This window comes from Synchiropus splendidus, chromosome 6 (assembly GCF_027744825.2).
Source record: "Synchiropus splendidus isolate RoL2022-P1 chromosome 6, RoL_Sspl_1.0, whole genome shotgun sequence".
Lineage (NCBI taxonomy): Eukaryota > Metazoa > Chordata > Actinopteri > Syngnathiformes > Callionymidae > Synchiropus > Synchiropus splendidus.
In genome coordinates this window covers 9,041,585-9,062,269 of record NC_071339.1, presented here as the reverse complement: position 1 = coordinate 9,062,269, position 20,685 = coordinate 9,041,585, and the positions used below count along the sequence as shown (strand labels likewise).

Genomic DNA, 20,685 nt, shown 5'->3' with positions numbered 1-20,685 from the left:
AACATGGAGACCTTCTGTAAAACCCTCCATGGTGACTATGACCCTGCAGTGTTTCAGGGCTCACTGTCCTCTCAATGTCCCGAGGCCAGGAGACATCTGTTAGCCACGTGCTCATTTCTCCAGTGGGATGTCTGACCTCTGTCCCCTCTGAGGTCTCCTGGTCAGGGTTCTATTTTGATGAAACACCACTGACGTCCTGCAGCGGCACTGAAGACTGTCCTCTCTCTCGCTCCCTCTCTTCTCGGTCTGTTTCCTCTCTCACTCGCCCGTTCTTGTCCTGGCAGTGGTACAAGTTCTGGATTTGCTTTTGCATTTCTATTAGTCTGCGCGACTCCACACAACTTCTCTATGCTCTGACACGCAATCTTGAAGACACACACGCAGCCATCGCACTCTCCTGGAGCTCCTGAGGAACCAGAGGAGGAGGATCGAGGAACAATCTGAGTCGGGACGTTTGTGGCGCCATCGAACTGCTGGTAAAGTAGAGTTCATGTCTGTCTGTCTGTCTTAGCCCCGCCCCCTTGAGCTGTCCGTCATCTGTAAACTGCTGTTATTATTGTCAGCTGTTGCCACATGCTTTAAATATACACTTCCACTCGCACAGTCTGATAGAGTTCCTGGATGGGAACCAGGACTCGTGATTCATGACTTTCACAACATCTCCATCACACCGAGTCGACGTGTCGCAGACCTGGGTCTGATCAAGTGCAGGCTTGTTTGGATGTTTTCTGGTGAAGAACTTTCCGCAGAGGTCCAAACAAAGGAAAGTTTCGCCAGGAAACTTGGGTCGGTGATGTCACAGGGCTGCTTCATGGGTCCTGTGATAGAACCACTTCAAGATCGTCTGATCCTGACACTAGATCTGGAGCTCAGAGCGGCCATGTTTGTGGACTCATCTAGGTTCACGTCTCTCATCTGCTGTAAACCTTGAAGAGTTGCCAGACACGACTCCAGGTGTCTCACAGATCACTGCAAGCCGCTACTCCGAACCTCTGGTGAATGACTCCTTCGCTCAGGTCATCCCGCTTCTAGTCTGGATCCTGAACTGTAAAGTCACAAACAAGTCCAGTCTGACTGTTCTGAGCTCTCTTCCTCCTCTCTGACACACGGGACAAAAAGGCTTGGCCATAACCTTTAAGGCTTATTTCAGTCACGACAGTGGAAAGTCAGTTTTTCCTCTGTGGAGAGAACTCCTCACTTCTGCTGGTGATGGAGCACCAGCTTAGTGGATCAAACCCAACACATACAGGTTTGAACACGAACAGCAGGAGAGGCGGAGGCGGCTTCTCACTCAGTTACACCTCGACCCTTAATACACCCCATCAACTCATCCATTACCTCAGTAGAGTCTGTTTGAGGCAAGAAGAAATGACAACCAACACCTTTTCTTGAGACCAGAAAACATTCATCCATCGCCTCAGCTCTTCATTGGGAATGTTCCACTGTCCAGTGACAGACCATCCGGGGGAAGTTGATCATGACGAGTGAACAGAGGAGTGAATCCTCGACTTCCCTCTCATATACTTATACCTGACACAGCAGCAGGAGGAAAGTCACAAGCACTATATTCAATGCAAATCCTTGTTAAAACTACGCCGGGAAGTGCAAAGCTGTTCTTTTTAACTCCCCTGTCGGTGCTAGAGGTCTCACCATCTGAGCCTGGTCATCCAGAACGTGAATAGTTTCCATCTCCCCTCCTTCTCTCTCACTTCTTTCCAAACACATGGAACTCTGTTATTGGTTTTGCAAGGGGTATTGTGATTTGCGGAGGCTGAGAAGGTGGGTGGGGAACGGTGAGGGAGGGTGAGGGAGGGGAAGCTCAGTTGTTTCCACTCGGAAGGAAAAAGTGAGCAGTGATGCGTCTGGGTCAAAGTTGTGAGAGTGTACACACACACACACACACACACACACACACACACACACACACACACACACACACACACACACACATATATATATATATATATATATATATATATATATATATATATATATATATATATATATATATATCTCTCTCGAAATGTACGTTCACCATTTCACCACAAAAACTACAAAAAATGCACTAGCGACAGAGCCGTGCCAGCAAGATCAGAGGTCACAGACTGATTCAAAAATTTGTCAGTCACTTTGTCAACGTAGTGCAGTGTTTTATTCAGTGCTGGAGGGAAATCTGCTCAGTTCAGGTGAGATCACAGGAGACAGGTGTGTGTTAATGTCAGATTACCACTTAAATAATGACAGGACTGCTGTTGGTAGACTTCTCATTACACACACACACACGCACACACGCACACGCACACACACACGCACACACACACACTCACTCACACAGGGAGGTAACTGGCCATTAGCGACCTATATGAGGACCAGATGAAGAACTCGCAGGTCTTTTTGTCCAAGACGGAGTGTCAGATAAAGACCTTAGGATTGATCTATTCCTCACTCTCTAGTGCACCTGCAACTGATTCAGGTAAGAGCAGCAAACCAGTTTCAGATGCAGGAAAACGTCGCCTCTGAATAACAACCTGCAACTACGAGATGACAGTTGGGACTTTTACAAGCAGAGCCGCTGTGTTGTCCTGCAGTGATGAGGTGGTGGCTGGTGGTGGCCTGTCTGTGGCTGACCGTCGTCCTCGTGGTCACGGAGGCTCAGACCAAGACAAGACATCGCCACAAGAGGAAGAACGCTGCAGACGGTGAGAGCTCCAACTTCCTGACTTTGTTGTTCCCGGTATTGTGCAGTTCAGTAATTCATTCTCTCATTTGTATATTCACTCATTCATTGTTTTTCGCTTAGTCCCTTAAAAAGGTGCTACATAGTGACGTAGTGAATACTATGTTGGAATAAGTCCTGAGCAGGGCTGTGTTTTGGCAGGTATCTTGCTATACAATACGTGTCCTGATGCAGGAGTGGTGATACAATACATTATGATATGTTGCAATACTATTATATTGTGATAAGAACCAACATTTTAAGGGGGAAAATCAGATCATGCAGTACTATATGATGTGCATGAAGACAAGTCTATTCTTGTCACGTTCGTCCGAGTGAATGTTGACCTGACGGGTTTCGAACGAGTGACAAGAACACAAAGTGCATTTTGGTTTGGTACAGAGTAATGGGGGGCAGTGTCACATGATCAGAGCACATCTCTCTACGCTCTCTATGTTCTGATGGTCACAGCAGAACAAACTTGAGAAGGAGCTTTGACAGTAGGATGAATGCTAATAGACAGTGGTCATAATGCTGCGACTAAATGCGACATGACATTGCAACTCCCATACAGGTCGTGGACGATCCAGATCTGGCCACTCCAAGTCCCACAAAGTCAGACGAGTTCATGGGGCCAGGATTCCACTGCAGACTGGAGACATGCAAGCAGACACTTTGTTCCTGGAATCCTACAAGAACTTCCAAGACGAGCGCTTCAGCTACAACGTCATTCCAGGTCAGATACAAGAGGAGGGCTGTGCCCCATTTCTTCCACTAACACTGGGTTATGACCCTAACACTGGCTTTTGCACATCACATGTAAATGCAGTGTGTCCCAATACTCGAAACCAAGTGGGAATATGAAGTGTGGATAGATTTCCAGGATACCAAACTACTCTATTTAAAAACAATGTTGGATAGGACAACAGCAGCGAGGACTACACTTCCGTTTGACTACTTTCTCGCGTATCACACGTTAGCGACCCTGATGGTCTACCGTGTCCGACAACATGGACAACAGTATGTTTTTATTGCTTAACAAGCAACATTGGTCTAGCATCCAGGCTAACCTCTAACATACCTCTAACAGATCTGATCTATCACTGCAACATGGCAGCAAAGCCGGCTTCGGCTCCGCCCATTTCTTCTCCGGTGGTCCACCAAACCAAGTGAGAGGTTGCAAAAACGTTGGAGCTGCCATTTCCAGAACGTCTCCAACACTGGATATGCAGGAAACAAAACAAAACTGGTATAGATAGTGGAGAGGACTCCGAACCAAGTGTTGAGTAGTGTTGAGTGTTAGTGTTAGGGTGAGAAATGGGAACACAACCATAGGTAATTGTTGGAAAAAGCTTCCGACGTTTCCAGATCTTCATTCAATTATTTTCCTGATCTCATATTTACATTATCTGGGCTGATTGAAATGTATCTTCTGAAATCCCAAATGGAGAGAAGGTGTCTTGTCAATGACACACTACTTCATACAGAAAATGAACCGACTTGGAATGAATACTAAACACTCCGTCTGTGATCCAAGTGAGTAGCTGTATTCCTACTGAATCAGAATCAGAATAGAATTTATTACCATGGTCAGTGGGGGCCCCACCAACTAGGAAAGTGCTTCGAAATAAAGTGCTGCTAATAAATAAAAATAAAAATAACCCACAAACAACAAAGGCAGATCACAAATGTAACAGTCTGCTGTACCAATACTGACCGAGCGAAGTGATGCAGTGACCAGAATGATTGTGTGAATGCTCCACGTCTCAAGGGTCACGTGAACATGAGCCACTGGGACAATATCTTGAGGGAAAAGAAAAGCTCCAGATGACAGGGTTGTCAGTCTGTGTTGCTGAAAGATGGACAAAATGGAGAGAGGCGGTGTTTAGGAGAAAGAACCAAAGCCTCTTAACTACCTGTGTTCTCCTGACGGTGACAAAGAGCATGCCATTAGGAGGAGAGATGACAGGCACAAAGAGCCTCTTCCTGGGGCACCTATCCGCCTGACTCATGCGCATCCCTGACCCGCTCCTGTCTCAGATGTGTATTGAAAGGTGAAGTTAATGCGGAGGGAGCGGGACAAATCATTGCTTTGTCTGGTTTTGATGGTAAAACACAGGCTGTGCGGCAGACACACAGCAATTACAGCAGCTGGGCCTCCCGCTGCCGTGTCACCCACACCTCCAGAGCTTCTTCAAATTAGCCCCAGACCAGACCTCTGAGTAAACACGTCTCGGAAATCAGGAAGTGATTCTAATCTGCTGCCCATGTTTGTGTTTCCAGCTGCCGGTGGAAACCTTTCCATGCGGGACACAGCTCCATAAAAGAGGGCCACCGTTAAATAATACCAAACTATTGGCTAAAAAGAAGTTATGGAGAGGGCAGTTATAAAGAAGGACAACACAGGAGCACTTGCTTTTGGGCTTTAAGAGTCCATGTGTTGAAGGTCAGGAGTGTCGAATCGTTTTGTTTAAGAGATCTCTCTGTGACAAGTGGGGATTCAGCACCCTTTGGCACTAAGACCACACAAGGAAACAGCTTCTTCAAGATATAAAACTTCCTGCATCGCAAGTTCTGAGGAAAAAAAACACAGCGAACCCAGGGCGACCACAAGGTCATGTCACAAGACTGACCCAGACCTGGCAAGGGGCCCAAAACGTCAACTCAGGGAAGCAGAAAGGAAGAAAAAAAATCAATAAAATAAAAGTCTTTAAAGTAAAGAGAGTCCAATTTTGACACCACACTTAGAAAATACGTGTTACATTTAGCCATTAGAAAAATGACCAGATGAAAAGGCAGACTACCGTTGCCAAATGGATCTAAAACAATGACCATCATATCTCGGACTGGAACAAATGAAACCATTCTGACTCTGTAATAAGGCCTGAAGACCTCTTTTTAGGGTCTCTGTCTTGTCTCAGTCTCAATTGTATTTTTACCCGGTCAGACTCGGGATTTCTATTCAGGACCGACCCAGACCATTAGAGAAAGCTGTCATAGTTGGTAAAAGAACGATTGTTTTTTTGTTTTTTTTTTTCCATTGATATTTCTCAGGGCTTTGACACTGATCCACAAGAGGGCCACAGTGTGTTTTTGTTCCCAGCATATCAGGAGGATGCCCACACACCGATAAGCCGTCTGAAGAGTGTTGACTGTCGGACTGGTGTCCAAAGTCTCCCCTCCAACTCACGAATACGTCTGGCCCAAGTTCAAGAATGTCAAGTTGACAGTATCAATATACATCCCCTGTTCTGACACCGAAAAGTCATTCTCGTCTTGTCACTTGCGTGATGATGTGCCCATACTTTCCTGACATCCATCAAAATCAAAGGCCTGGGGCCAAATCACGCTGGGCTCAAAACGGAACTCAATACAAAACTGGATCACCTCCAACACTTGTCAACGTTGTGGCTCCTGAGAGTACAGTGATTTAAACCTTGCCGTTTGACAGGCTGAGCTTATAAATGTCATCTATTAAGCTGGATCACCTCCAGCGCTTGTCATCGTTGCGACCCCTGAGATAAGTGTTTCAAACCCTGCCTTTTGACAGGCTGTGGATTTCATGAATGTCAACCATTCATTTGGAAACTTCTATCACACTAAGTTTAGACACTAACTGCAGCTCCAAGGGAAACGCAAGTTGTCTGCCGTGTGGGACCATTTTGATCTCCTATCGGAGAATAATGTGTTTATTTCAATCTTTACCCTTTTAGTTTGTCTCAGATTTTCAACTAGACTTGTTCCATTCTTATTCAAATTAATTTCAAGGTATAATTCAATATATAAAACTGAACAATATTGGGAAAAAAATAAACTTTTTTTTTTTAATTAAAAAAAGTCACATTGTTTTCACGTTTTTCACATTATTTAAAGATATGGAACAATAATGAATGTAAAGACTGATACTATTGTATACAGTAGGTCATCAAATCAGTGTCAATTCAGTCTGTCAAGTTGGTGCCTGCAGGGATTTTTTTGGCCAGCAGGTGTCTGTATTCAGTGACACAGTCTCAACACAGTATCAGCACAGTGTGTCATTGTGTCCAATGCTTTATGATATTTACCCATCACTATAAATGTTCAACAAGATCATGGGTTAACAATTCTTCATTCAAGTTCTATACAGGAATCATGCTGAATGTAACTACTGTGTGTTCCAGGTAAGCAGGGCCAATGTGTGTACCAGGGTCTGACCATGTTCAACCAGGCCGTCTGGTCTCCCAAGCCCTGTCTGACCTGTCTGTGCACCGGCGGGCGAGTGGTTTGTGACCAGGTCTCCTGTCCAAGTCTGCGCTGCCAGGCATCCTTCACGCCTGTCGGGGAGTGCTGCCCCGTCTGCATGGAGCCAGGTAGAAACACATGTGGCGACGCCATGGTGCAACATCAGGGCACAAAAAGATCGATCCGAGTCTGACACTCACTATTATGGCTTTACAACACAGTGATGTTGACCATAATTGAAAACTCCGATTGCCTCTTGATGTTGCCTCTTTATTGCTGCCATGGCTTTGAAAAATGTGACCAACACATTTTTGTGAAATTCAACACACAATGTCGACACGCTAACCAGACTGTGTGTTTGGAAATACCACATGTTAACTCTGTCATATCGAGCTCTTCTCAGCAATCAGGTCCATTTTCATTTTCCTTTATAGCTTTCTCACATGGTCAAAAAAAAAAGCACACATGCAAATATAGAATCAACTTGTGTTTGTTACATAATCAAATGAGTAAGAACACAAAAATGTAAGCTCTGAGATAAAGCTTCTACTTTCATCACACTCATTAAAAGACAATATATTGTGTAAAATGTTTTACAGGCTCATCTACGCTGTAATTACATCATGGCAAGCAAATATGTTTTGGGCCTGTCTCCACACGCAAGTGTGCTGACGGACATTATTGCTTTGAGGTGTGCAAACATAACTTCAAAATACGCATTGTGAGAGAGCTAAAGCCTTTTGCCAAGGGCTCCATTTCAAATCCCAGACCAGATGGAAATTCAAGTTCAACCGTGCAGACCGTTTCTGGAGGAAGCAGATCCAATAACTGTGTGGAATCGATATCAATTTGACTCCACAGCTGCAACTGATATTAATAAACCGATGAAGCTGAACTATGTTCACAAGGACAGGCTTTTGCATGTCAAAAGATTCCAACTAAAACAAGAAAGTTATTTAAAGTGCGATTATTTAAGTTAGTTAGTTAGTAAGTTAGTTAAGTTAGTAAGAGCATTATTTTTGTAAAGTGATAAAAATGCAACATATGTATAAAAAAATAATCTGGTGGAAGCTAAACTCAGAGCCAATACGATTAATCTTGAAACAAACATACAGAATTTATTTTTAAAAAGCATATACTTCATTTAAGTTATCCAAAATAGAACATCCTTGCCGTTCAAAATGGAAGTCAGACAAGACTATTTAGCTTATTTTCCAAAAACCATGAACATCATGCCTGTGATTACAAATGCTGCCAGCTGCACAGAAGCTTGTCGACAAACTCCAGACAAAACTGTCAAACATGTTGCGTGTTGTGCTGCTTGACTGTGGTGAAAAATGCTCATGTGAAACCATGTGCCACCATTTTTTTCACTGAACCATGTGAACAGCGTAACTTTAAAGTTATTTAAATGACAGGGTAAAAGCTTCTATGTGAAATTCAACATTATAGAAGACAACATTTGTCTTGTCATCTGTCTGAAGAAATGAGGGAGCTGGACACTAACACAACCGTCTTTCTGCCTTCGTCCTGTCTTTCTGTCTGCTCACCATCTTCAAACCACTTCATTCTTAGTTTCTCTTCTCTCGCCTTTCTTTTCCCTCCACATGTCCTTCCAACTGTCTGTTTCTTTTTCTATTCCTGATTGGCTGCCCTGCACCCTGGTGTCCCCATCCCAGACTCCAACCTCAGCCTAGACCTCTCTGGTGACTCCCCAGTGCCCAACGACCCAAGTGAGCCTGTCAAGCCACTGACGCCAGAGGAGATACAGCGCATCCTGTGGAGGGAGGAAGAGGAGCACCGGGAGCTAGAGGAGCGCCTGAGGAAACGGGATGAGGCCAGGAAGAAGAGGAAAAAGGAGAGGAAAGAGCAGGAGGAAAAACAGAGGAAGATCGTGGAAGAGCAGAGGAGGATGGAGGAGGAGGAATTGAGGAGGCAGCTAGAGAAAGAGGAGGAAGAGTGGAGGAGGAAACAGGAGGAAGATGAGAGGAGAAGGCAGGAAGAGGAAAGAAGAAGACAAGAGGAAGCAAAGGAAAAAGAACTCAAGCTAGAGGAAGAGAGAAGACAAGAAGAAAATTTAAGAGAGGAGCTGCTGGCACTAGTGGAGGAGGAAGATGATAAACAGGAAGAGGAAGAAGAGGTCTGGCTGAGGGGTGACGTCTTTCAGATGCCTACAAAGGACGATGAAGAGCCAACAGAGCCAGTTCCCATACCAGGACCTCCAGAGGTCACAGGGGAGGAGATGAAGGAGATGGAAGTGGATGCAGAAGAGGAGGGAGATGAAGAGGAAGAGAGGGAAGTGGTTTTTGAGAACAGAGGTGGTCTTCCTCCGGGATGCGACATCTCTGACGTCATGGTGACGTGTGACAACGTGAAACTCACCTACTTCCCTCCTCTTTCCATTCTGGAGCTCAAATCTCTCAGTCTGGAAGGTGAGTAACAGATTTGGAGTCGGTCCTCACAAGATCGTCGATAATGTTTTTAATCTGAGAACATTGTGATCCAGTTAATCCAGAATGATCTCCATTCAACAATTCTGATGTGTTTAGCAGATCATAGCTTCTATCTTCTACTGGAAACACACTCGTGTCGTGTTTAGCTTCAAAAATAAAGGCTACACGGAGACAACTTATGTACACTTGCATTAACATTCAGAGCAGCCACAGTTCTACTCCAAGTGACTGACAGACGATGGAGCCGCCGAGGGCTTGCGAGAAAGCCATTTCTGATTTTGTGATCCTGTTCCACCCCGGATGAACATACACTAGCCACAAGGCGTCACATTTGTTTTCTGCCGAGAACCGCGACCTTGGTCTTTTTCTAGCCCTTGCCTTACCCAATTCATAAACAGCTCCATCTCGAACAGAAAGTCCCAGACCAATGAGTACAAGAGAACTCCTACACCTGGGAGGTGCATTTCCTCCAGGGGAGACAATATTAATCAATGGAATAGACTTGATTTGGATACAAAGGTGGCTTAAGTTTGCCTCAAACTAGTAGAACTGGGTGACGGCGCCAGGCTGTTTGCAATGGTGAATAACAAAAGTGGAAATATCACGTTGTACCCCTGAAACAGACGTGTTCGTCTAATCGTTTTTCCAGATAAGACAAGCTACTGTTTTCCAGTGTCTGATTTCACCACAGACTGAAGTAACCTAAACTCAGCCACGGTTGAGAAAGCTGAAATCATGTCAACAAGAGAATGGAAAAACGAAGTCACACGGAACTTTCAGTTGGAAGTGACATGGGGGAGAGACATTGCTGATAATCATTATTGCTGACCCCCAAGTCGAACGGCCCCAGAACTAGGCCTGTCGCAGGGACAACAATAAATAGCCTTTCGTTTGGGCCTTCTGGCAGAGAGAGGTTGAAATGCAAAGGGGGGGAGAACATTTGTAAAAGCCACCAAAGTTTGCCTCCACAAGTGAATATAAGCAGAGCGAGAAACAGAACAATAAAGTGAAAACAGAACCCAAACACAGACAGTTGACGAAATGCTGTCAGAACAATTGTAAACCCACTCAAACTTTCCTTCAGGAAACAACATTACCAATATTCCAGCAGAAGCCTTCAATGGCATCCCCAACTTGGAATGGATTAACCTTAAGAAAAACAAACTCACATCTGCAGGAATTGATGCCAACGCCTTTAAGGTAAGTGGGACTGAAATTGTACAGAACAAGAATCCAAACCAAGATAATGATATGATGTAATATAATGTATAATGATGTATAATAATGATATGTTATACATGACTTTAGAATTATAAAAACTCTTTATGTCGAGTGCATATAATACATCTGGGGCATTGTATTTGTAGTCCACCACAGAAGATGAACTGATTTGTATTTTTTTAAATTGACATAACTCCGTTAAAAACAACCCATGCTCACTCCCATGACGTGAAAGATCCTTCCGTAGTGTTCCAGGTGGGTGTTGTTGATTGTCTGTTATGCGGGACTGCATGGTGTATCATGCACAGGGGGGGAGAGAAAAATAATACGTTTTACTTCCATATAGCTCCAGGCACGGGTTGAAGTGGAAAATTATTGTGTTGAACATGTGAGGATGTTATATAAGAAAGGTATTAAGGATGTCATTCTTTGTTTGATCCTCTCTTACTCAAGTAACTGGCCATGGGTGTGGGCCATAAAGGTTAGGAATGCGTATTGTGTGCCCTTTGAAGGTGGGACAACCTCAAAAGATAACGTCGGCTTTAGTGGTGTGAAATAGGTGAGGCTTTGAAGTGAAGATGCGACATGTGACGTTGCATGTGGGACATGTGACTTTTCTTGAGAATGGGGGTGCGGCAGGTATAAAGGGAATGGAAAACCTTTGTCTTGTGTATTTAATGGTAGCACATGTGCTGTGTGTGTGCTGCTCAGGACCTAGAAGTCATATTCGATGTTCTTCATTGAAAATTTCCACAACAGGGTGTGAGTGGCGGAGCACCACATGTGCGAGACGAGCACATGCGAAGGTGCGAGTCATCATGAATAAAACGCACGGCCGTTTGATGGCCTTGAAATAGCAACTGGACACGTTATTAAACATAGAATGAAAGGAGCAGCATCCCATGGCTTAGCCTAACCAATGCATCGATATGCGACACTGAAGGCTGCCTTTTTCGTCAATAAAGGACACAAAAGGCAACTTTCTCAATGTCAATAAATTACACCATGGGAGTGAGGATGTGTTGGTTTAAAAACGTAAGGCGACAAAAAAATCTAAATGAGCCTACATGCATTTGTTTCTGCACCAGGGATTGAAGACGCTGAGGCGCCTTTATCTGGATGGAAACCTTCTAGAGACTGTCCCCTCAAATCTTCCTTCCACCCTGCAAGAGCTGAAGATCAGTGAAAACAGACTGCAGAGGATTCATAAAAATGACTTTCGAGGTACTTCTGCCCAGTAAAATGTTATTTCAGTATACATGCAGTTCTGATATGTCTTGCAGTTATTTTGCATTTTGTTTCCTCTTGAATATCCTTAGGTGCTTGCGCATACAAGACCTTACCGAGTTAGAAGAATTTTCTTTTGGGGGGGGCAAAACAAACCTTTTTATACTTCGTATAGTTACCGTTTTGACGAAGCCATGTTGATCAAGAAAACCATTGTGAGATCAGAGATTAAATTGATGAGGCATTGTGTAGTTGCAGGATGATCTCATAGTCCTGCAAGGGGCCACCGACCTCAGATTTAAGCCTCTGGTGATAGGAAATGTTGAACGACAAAGGAGACGATACCCAAAACTGTGATTGAGTCAGAACTGAACAGAGGAGATGCTGAACTGACGAGTAGCAGCGAGACAGCATGGCTCACTTCTCTCCTGCATAACACTATAATACTCGGACGAGAGCATGATAATCCCAGTTAGAAATGCTCCATTCATCATTTTGGTTCCCACAATCTTATTTGCTTGGAATGAGGGCTGTTGCTCCACTACTTCTTGCACTGGTTTTAAGACTCCTTTTTCCCTTCTGTCTTAAAGATTTGGGCGATCTTGTAATTCTGGAGCTGGAAGGAAATCTGCTGAGCGAGAGTAATGTTGATCCTCAGGGCTTCTCTCCACTCACCCAACTCTCCTACCTCAGATTGGGACGAAACCACTTCCGCACAGTACCACAGGGGCTTCCTGGTTCACTGCTGGTATGGAGCCATACTTTCCTTCCAACAATTATCTGTCTACCTCTTTACCTCTCGCAAGTTGTTTTTTTTTTTCTCTGTGAGCGCTACGTCTCCAGAATGACTGCTTCTTGTTTAATTTACAATAAAGAAAAAAAGCAGAAAATGTGAATAAGCCTCAGGGAAAATGCCAACCAGATGCAGTGGCTGAATTCTTTTGCAGATGAACAAAACCTATATTGTTCTGCTTTTCTTCAGAAAACATGAGGTGCGCATAAGAAGAACACTGACAGTTTAAGTAATGAGGGCAGCCTGTGATCAACACTGCTGATCATGACCAACAGCCAGCCTGTCTTTCACTTTCAGCCCAGATGTTTGCAACTCTTTCCAAAAAATCTTGGCAACCATCCCAAACTCAGCCCAAACCATGGAATGCAGTAAAGTTTATCAAGCGTTCTGACAACAACGTCCTCGGGCTGTGTCATCTAGTGGCAAGAATTCACTGAAAACTGAATCACGCCTCAAAACTCAGATTAATGTCAGTCCTGGAACCGCTGGAACCTCTTTTCAAAAGCTTGAAAAGGCCTGCCATGTTGCATTACCTGTCATTTTGACTCCCACCAAACTTATACTGATCAACTTTCAGTCACATGAGGCTCTTGATCTTGTGAGGAAGCAAGTGCTTCAAACAGTAGCTGTCAATCTACTTTAAATTGTTGAAATAGAGGGGGACTAAGTCATCAGCTTACCAGAGTCGACTACACAGAATTGCTGAAATGGCCATCTGCTTTGAAATGAAGGAAGAATGTTCTCGTCCAGATGAACACATGAAAAACCAATATGATTTTTATTTTTTTTCATCACAATTCAATTACTGCACATATCGAATAAATATCATCAATAGCTGGATTTCCCTGCTAAAAGAAAAACGGCCCATCTCTTCATATGTCCGGCCAGATCTGTGAGCAACAGACTTCAGTCATTATGATATTTCTTTTGGGATTTTTTTCATGAAAAACATGCTGAAAATTGTCATGTTCATGTCCATCTCCATGATGTGTTATCCGCTTGTTTCAATGTTTCCACTTTGTTTTATACTTTTGATCATTTCGGCCATAGCGGTGCGCCACGCTCAGTTGCATGTAGTGGAAACCCTGAATAGATGACACTCTTCTGAAGACATACACTCGGGGTAGAAAGAGTTAAACCTTACTTTGATAATGTTTTCCTTATTGCGAACCCCGGTTTTACAGAATAAACTCGAGCTAGACTTGAGAAACTAGTCGTGTAAACGTGCAATTGTGGTTTTCGGTTGACCACAAACAATTCAGAGAACAGTGGACCACAGGCACAGACTCTGTGGGTGCGCTGCAGCCTCAGTCAGCATGGAACTTGCGGCGTTGAAAATCAGATCTGACAATGAGTTTACATTGCCTTCTCTACGGCGGTTCGAGCTTGCTCTTCTGCAATCTAAATGAGAAGATACTTTAACATGTAATTGGATTTGAAGTTTTCACTCTTCAAATACTTTCAGTGAAAGTTGGGTCATGGCAATCTCCTTCTTTCCAGAGAATGGCATGAGGACAGATACTCAAACTGGTTAGCCGTCACCTTGAAAGCATTATCAGAAAATTCCGCTGACTGTTGGAACTTGACTGAATTGTGGTTGGGTTTGTAGTCACTGATTAAAACTCTGATCTTGAAGTCCATCCTGCCCGTTGGCATGCGATTTAAGCATTTAATGGCAGTTCCACACTGCGAGCGCTGTCTCGAGACAAAGCGCGTTAGGCTCAAAAATCCGACGTGAACACAAGTGAGTCAGGTTTTGGCCGTGGACTTGATCCCGGCAGCACAGCTGCACTTTGTCTCGGGTAACTCTAAGGGTGGTGAGCTTCTCAACTCAGGCAGCTCGATGCCGGAAACTACTTGTACAATGCAACTCCACACAAACATGATAAATGCCAGGCAGTAAAGGGTCTGATCTGGCGCTCAACATCGTTCAAAAACAAATTCGCAAACTCCCTGAAAACTGAGTTGTGTAGCCTCGGCAGGAGGCTAGGAAAATGGAGCCGGGGAACGGAAGCGTAGCGGTCCGGGACTCGCGATGTGTTTGAGTCCCAGACCCTTTATTGGGCTGATAAATATCTGGGACAGATTTGTTTAAATGAATAATGCTGAGCTCTACAGTAACTGTTTTCACTGCTGTGATCTTGCAGCTGTCTGCATGAGGAGGACAGCGAAGAGGAAAAACGCTGATTTTCCCCAAGTTACTGAAGATTACCAGACTATTCATTGATTATTTCTGATGTCTAGATCTGTCTAACCACGTTCAACATATTGTGACGGCAGCATGGATCAATCAAGACGCTCTGTAGTATGCAGCTTGTTTCCACTATTTCCTTATAAAATAAACATGACAACATTATTCCTTGTTTAGTTTTGGCTGTGCGATGCCACATTCTTGTTACAGCTGTGGCGGAACTCCGTCCTCAGTTCATATCTGAGGTGAGGACGACTCGTAGTACTAAGAATTGACAGAAATAAGGAGGTGAAGACGGTGGTGGCAAATAGGTTGTGCATGACGACTTCCTTGAGACGCGCTTCGTTGTGGGTCACAAACAAGTTGTTTTGCACAGAATGCCCTCAGCTGAGCAGGAAAAAAAGAGGCATCGCCTGAGGCCACCAGAGACAGAACCCGCAGTGTGAAACCATCCTAAATTTGAGTCAAGGATATTTTCTTTCTTTCAGGCAATGCCTTCAAGCACTGAGCGGTAATATAAATTGAGGGCCTCATGGCAGAAACACTCAGAAACGCATTCTGATTCTGATAATCCGTAGAGACCGTATCAATGCTCAGAAAAGATTTAATTAAAATTCCTCCATTAAAAAAAAAGAAGTATGAATTCACCAGCTAGTGCAGGGGTCGGGAACCTTTTTGACTGAGAGAGACAAAGAAACCCTCATATATATAAAAATGTGTCTTTCAGGAGCTTTATCTGGAGAACAACCTCATAGAGGAAATCTCAGAAACAGTCTTCAATCAAACCCACATGCTGAATGTCATTTCTCTGAGACACAACAGGCTGGATGAGACCAAGATCGCCCCGCTGGCCTGGATCCAGCACAGGTCTGGATAATGACGTTGCTATGTATTTGTTTCCTCAAACTCAATTATTGTCATTGTCAATGCACATTGTGTTGATCAATTGTACAAGCACACAATTATGTTATTTTCAACAACTAATAGAACAGTTAAATGGGCATTTGGAATAATAGGAGCAAGCCAGAGCACCAAGCTCGTAAAAGAATAATGACATATGCATAATGCACCCCATTTTGATTATTTTATTTTTATCTTAACACCACAACTTCACTGACTTTTTTTTTTCTTTTGGACAGAAATATTGAATCCATTGACCTATCTCACAATGACTTTTACCTGGTTCCATCCTATCTACCCAAATCTCTGGTGCACCTAGTGCTGGTGAGAAATAACATTGAGAGGATACCTGGTAGGTGCCAAGCTCAAGCGGCATCTTAAAAACTTCCAATAAAAAAAACTATGAGCTGAATTCAATTGGGTCAGGTCTAGAACATCCTTAACCATGATGTCTTTTGTCAACTCATACATAGGTTATGTCTTCGCCCACATGGACCCTGGACTGGAGTACCTCTATCTCTCCTTCAACAAACTTGATGGGGAGGGAATTGAACCGGAGTCCTTTTTTGGGGCCTACCACTCCATGGTAGAGCTTTGTCTCGACCACAACCAGCTGGAGTCTGTTCCATCGGGCATCAACGAGATGACCAACTTACACTTCCTCAGACTCAACAACAACAAAATACGGTATGACACAAAACATAAGCGTTAAATAGTGTGAGTGGAGAATCACTGAAATTCAAACGTATTAACAACATTGGGTGTTCCATACTATTTCTATGCCAATGGAAAGGACATTTTGGGAATTGCTTACCAGGAATGAAGATATTGAACACCGCAACCTGAGTCCATAAAAGTGAATGAACATGATCAGAACCATGAAACAGCATTGGTCAGGTCATTGAGCCAAAATGCTTGTCCAACACGAATGGCCTTTTGTTTTTATCCTGTGATATGTAACAGCAGACATCAACAAAATATGGAATTCGAATAAAAACAAATTACTGTAATTTCCAGACTATAAGCCACTATTTTTTGTTGCGGCTTAAAACCAACAACTGGCTAAAATACAGATTTTTACAGGCTACAGTGTCATAAGGCAAAAATATTGAGCTACGTCATATTTACCTTAAAGTGCTTTGAGCGCTTTAATGTCAATAAAAGCTGTGAAGAGTTCATGATTCAACTTCAGAACATTGCCATGCTGGATGCTGTTTTCAAAACTAGTTTAGAAGTGATCCTCATGCATTTTCATGCCGGGTGCAACACTGAAATCACAAATAAGTGTGGCACAATTGTATCTAAATGGTAAGTTTTCTCAAAATGTAAAAGCAGGACAGAGCACCCGGAAAGAAATTTCTAAACATTGTTCATCTGCCGCTGTTGCTGAATTCAACCACATATTAAGTTTTCCCCTAGAATTAAAATGTTGATGACAGTAAATCATGACAGCAGAGGAGAGAGGAATTTCCATTATGTAAGTGTCCAACTTCTGTCTCTCACATGAAAAATGAACTTTTCCACCCGCTGTAATATTTGCAATTATGCATTTCCTAGAAATGACACATCTATTTCCATCATGAATAACATAGACAGGGACTTGAACATATCCCAGAACTGTGTGTCTCGGTGATAAACTCCAGGGCTAAACAACAGCATACAATTGAACAATGTTTTCAACACAAAGGAAAAACATTTAGCCAAAGAAAGTCCCACATCACAGCAGCGTTTTACCAGCTGACCACCTAATTCAGAATAACTAGCTGAAGAATATTCACACTGCGCTGTTCCCATGACGACAAGAAACCAAACAAGACATTACAATTTCTCAACTCAACTCTCATTACTCACTTTCATATTTTAAAAAGATTAACAGCATATAATAAAAACATCTTTGACGTTGTGCATCTGCAAGCACATCTGTTCTATAAAGTCTACCATTGATATATATATTCTGAGAATCTCTTCTGTTTACTCTGACAAGAATGAAGAAATATGGAACAGGGCCTACAGTATGAACCATAAAAACATCTGCTTGAAAAAAAAAAAAGAATTCTGACAGATCACCAAAGTAACTTCAAGAAGTCGAATAATATATATTTTTAAATCCTCTTTACTTTTCAACGAGGTTCTTTCTTGCACTTGATAGAAACTGAATACTGTTCTTTTACTCTCAAGGAGCATTCCTGACGAAAGCATCTGCGACCCCGGCCACAGCGGAGACTCCACTCTGGCGGCTGTGCATCTGGACTACAACTACATCGATCCACTGAAGATTTCGCCCACAGCTTTCTCATGTGTTCGCTCTTCTTCAAGTGTTGTCTTAAAACCCCAGAAAACAAAGTGACCCACATAAGATGCTTTGAAACCTTGATGAAAAAGGCACGACACACAAAATAATGAAACAAAATCACCCGAAGTATGATAGTCCATGTGCATAGAAAACAATCACTCCTTAAAATAGTAATAACAATATTGCCTTTTTATGAACCTTACCACATGTCTTTCACATCCTGAACTTGGAGACAAAGTTCTTGCTGATCATTGCCCTGTTTATTTGATGTGTATATATTTATGCTGAGAAGGAAACCATATTTGAACTGTGTTAGTGAAGATAATTCAATATTTTGGTGCTTTCTGTTGACTATAAAGGAAAATACGCCTTGAAGTACAAATTTAACTTTTTAGGAAATTGAGATGACAGAACGTATATTGCAAAAAAGGCATTTACATCAATGAATCACAAAAGAATGCAGGAGAATATTTAAATGCTTCATAACATCATTTTTTTAAAGTAGAGTAGGCATAGCAAATACACATTGCAGGCCCCACCACTCGAAGGATAGATTATTCACAGGCTTCTTTCCGTCAGGCAGTTTATATATTTCACAAGAGCTCATCAAATGCTGTGCTAAATGAATCATAGTAACTACAAAAGTACAGCTCAATGGATCTGTCCCTCCCAGCGCATAAAAAAACCCCAGCAAAACAAAGACAATAAACTATAGATGAAGAGCTTTACATCGATTTATGATATCACAGTCTGACCACTACAAATTCAGACAATGTCATCACATCCAATAAAACAAAATATTGTTGGATTTGTGTGTTTTGTTTTTTTTAATAAGTGTTTTTTTTATTTACAATTGGCAACAATTACATACTCGCTATTAACACATCCATATACGCTGCCAAATAAGAGGATCTGATTTTCAACCATGAAAATGAGAATGATGAATTGCATCCACAAGCCCCCAAAAACATATGTGGCATACAGATTCTGTAAAATATTGTGAGAGAAGATCACTTTGTTGGATACAAACTATATTCATATGTTTACTTAAATGACATGACAACCTCCATTAAGCGTCACCAAAGATATGACAGACTGAGCAGCTCATGCTCATGCAGAGAAATGTGGAGACAAATGGGATGCAAGGGAGTGACAGGAGACATGAGGAAGCTAACCATTGGGATTCATGGATGTGGTAAATGGGGACAGGGCTGACTCAGGTGAATGATCAAGATAGATTAAGAGGCAGGAGGTGGAGTTGCTGAGCAACTCCTGGTGGGAAAGAAGAAGAATATAGCTAGAGATGCTGTCTACTCTGCAACTACCTTCTATTCTGAGACTCATTCATCAACATCAAAGCGTCTCTGTTGTATTTCAGTGTTACCACAAAGTAAAAAGTTTGTGAATGGATTTTGTAGGAAGGAAATGCTATTTCAATTTGGAACTGAGCCAGTGAAACCTCTGTTAAGGAGATATTTTCACCTTATGTAATAAAAACACAACATACAGTCACAGTAATAAAACAACTTACATCATTCAATAATTGTGTTTTCTCATGAGAAAATGTCCTCACCAGCTGAGACTCAAACTCACAGTCTTGAAGTTGAATTCTTGGGGGCTTAACTAACGCGCCACCTGTGACACTAGTTCTGCAGCTTTTATCTCTCCAAAAGTCAAAAGCATGAGCACTAACAAATGACAACACATTTTGTCAGGATGCCCGAGTCATGCTGTTGATTCAAACTTGAGTCATTATAAATGTGGTAATCATGGCACTGCGTGGTGTCTACCATTCTGCAATACAGTAAAAGCAATAGCTGTCATTATAATAACCATAAAAGCTGACTGTATCACATTTTCCACCAACAGCCTGAGGTTTTGAGTCATTTATGACAGCGGAAAGTAGATAAAGAAGCACTGGAAAGGAATGGTTACATGTGACGGGGGAAAAAGAAACTGTGGAATGACAAATGGGAAGTTGACTGCGGTCGGTGAGGAGATGTCGACGGTCAACATCACATCATGCCTCAGCTGGAAACGCTGCTTCCAGCCACTCTGAGCTCAAAGATCTAAGATTTCAAGTCAAAGAGGGGAATTCATCAGGTCTGCCAGCGAGAGCAGCTGCTGCACTCATTAAGATCACAAATCACTCGCAAAGGTACAATTTTCATCATCCGCAGGATCTTATGTAATCGCATAAACACTGTCTGGGGAGGAATTCCGACCTGATAAATGAAAAACTAATTTAAATGTAAGCTTCACTGTTCACCATCATCAGGGACTCATTCAACCCAAACGTTTGTGTCAGTCAAACCAGAAGTACAATACCTTTTAACTAAAAGGTCTAACTACTTGTGGAACTTAGACAATATTCTCTATATTTAATATGCAGCCTATATGTATTTTGTTTGTGTGTACTGAGTTGATTTAGTATCAGGAACTGATGGATGAGAATTGGTGCTCGACAGCCCTTCCCAACTGTGATAACCCAAGAAAGACTGTGCCTTGTGTGAGAATTTTATGACCTTATTTGAGGGACAGGAGGATGTATGACAAAATCTTCTGGACTAAAGTCGCTACTTTTAGGCTAAAGTGCGTCATGCTGAAAAACATTCATTACATAAAACCGATGACATCACAGACATTCAGTCAACAGAGCCAATCTCCTGG

At 42.6% G+C, this 20,685-nt stretch overlaps 2 protein-coding genes across 6 annotated transcripts in view; one reads left to right on the top strand and one right to left on the bottom strand.

Annotated features, from left to right (window-relative positions):
• Positions 1-20,685, bottom strand: part of cenpp (centromere protein P) — a 55,460-nt gene that overhangs the window by 989 nt on the left and 33,786 nt on the right. The window lies entirely within an intron of this gene.
• On the top strand, positions 297-18,775 carry ecm2 (extracellular matrix protein 2, female organ and adipocyte specific). 5 transcript variants are annotated; one of them, XM_053867361.1, is made up of 12 exons: positions 301-476; positions 2,589-2,699; positions 3,291-3,452; positions 6,877-7,065; positions 8,656-9,369; positions 10,475-10,590; positions 11,700-11,835; positions 12,429-12,586; positions 15,550-15,689; positions 15,962-16,074; positions 16,196-16,409; positions 17,901-18,775. In XM_053867361.1, exons 2-12 carry the CDS (start codon positions 2,591-2,593, stop codon positions 18,067-18,069), a joined length of 2,220 nt encoding a protein of 739 aa, XP_053723336.1. In that variant the 5' UTR covers positions 301-476; positions 2,589-2,590; the 3' UTR covers positions 18,070-18,775. The 5 variants fall into 5 exon arrangements, with proteins under 5 accessions (XP_053723339.1, XP_053723336.1, XP_053723338.1 ...); XM_053867360.1 differs by having other exon boundaries at positions 324-476; positions 8,617-9,369; XM_053867363.1 differs by lacking the exon at positions 6,877-7,065 and having other exon boundaries at positions 306-476.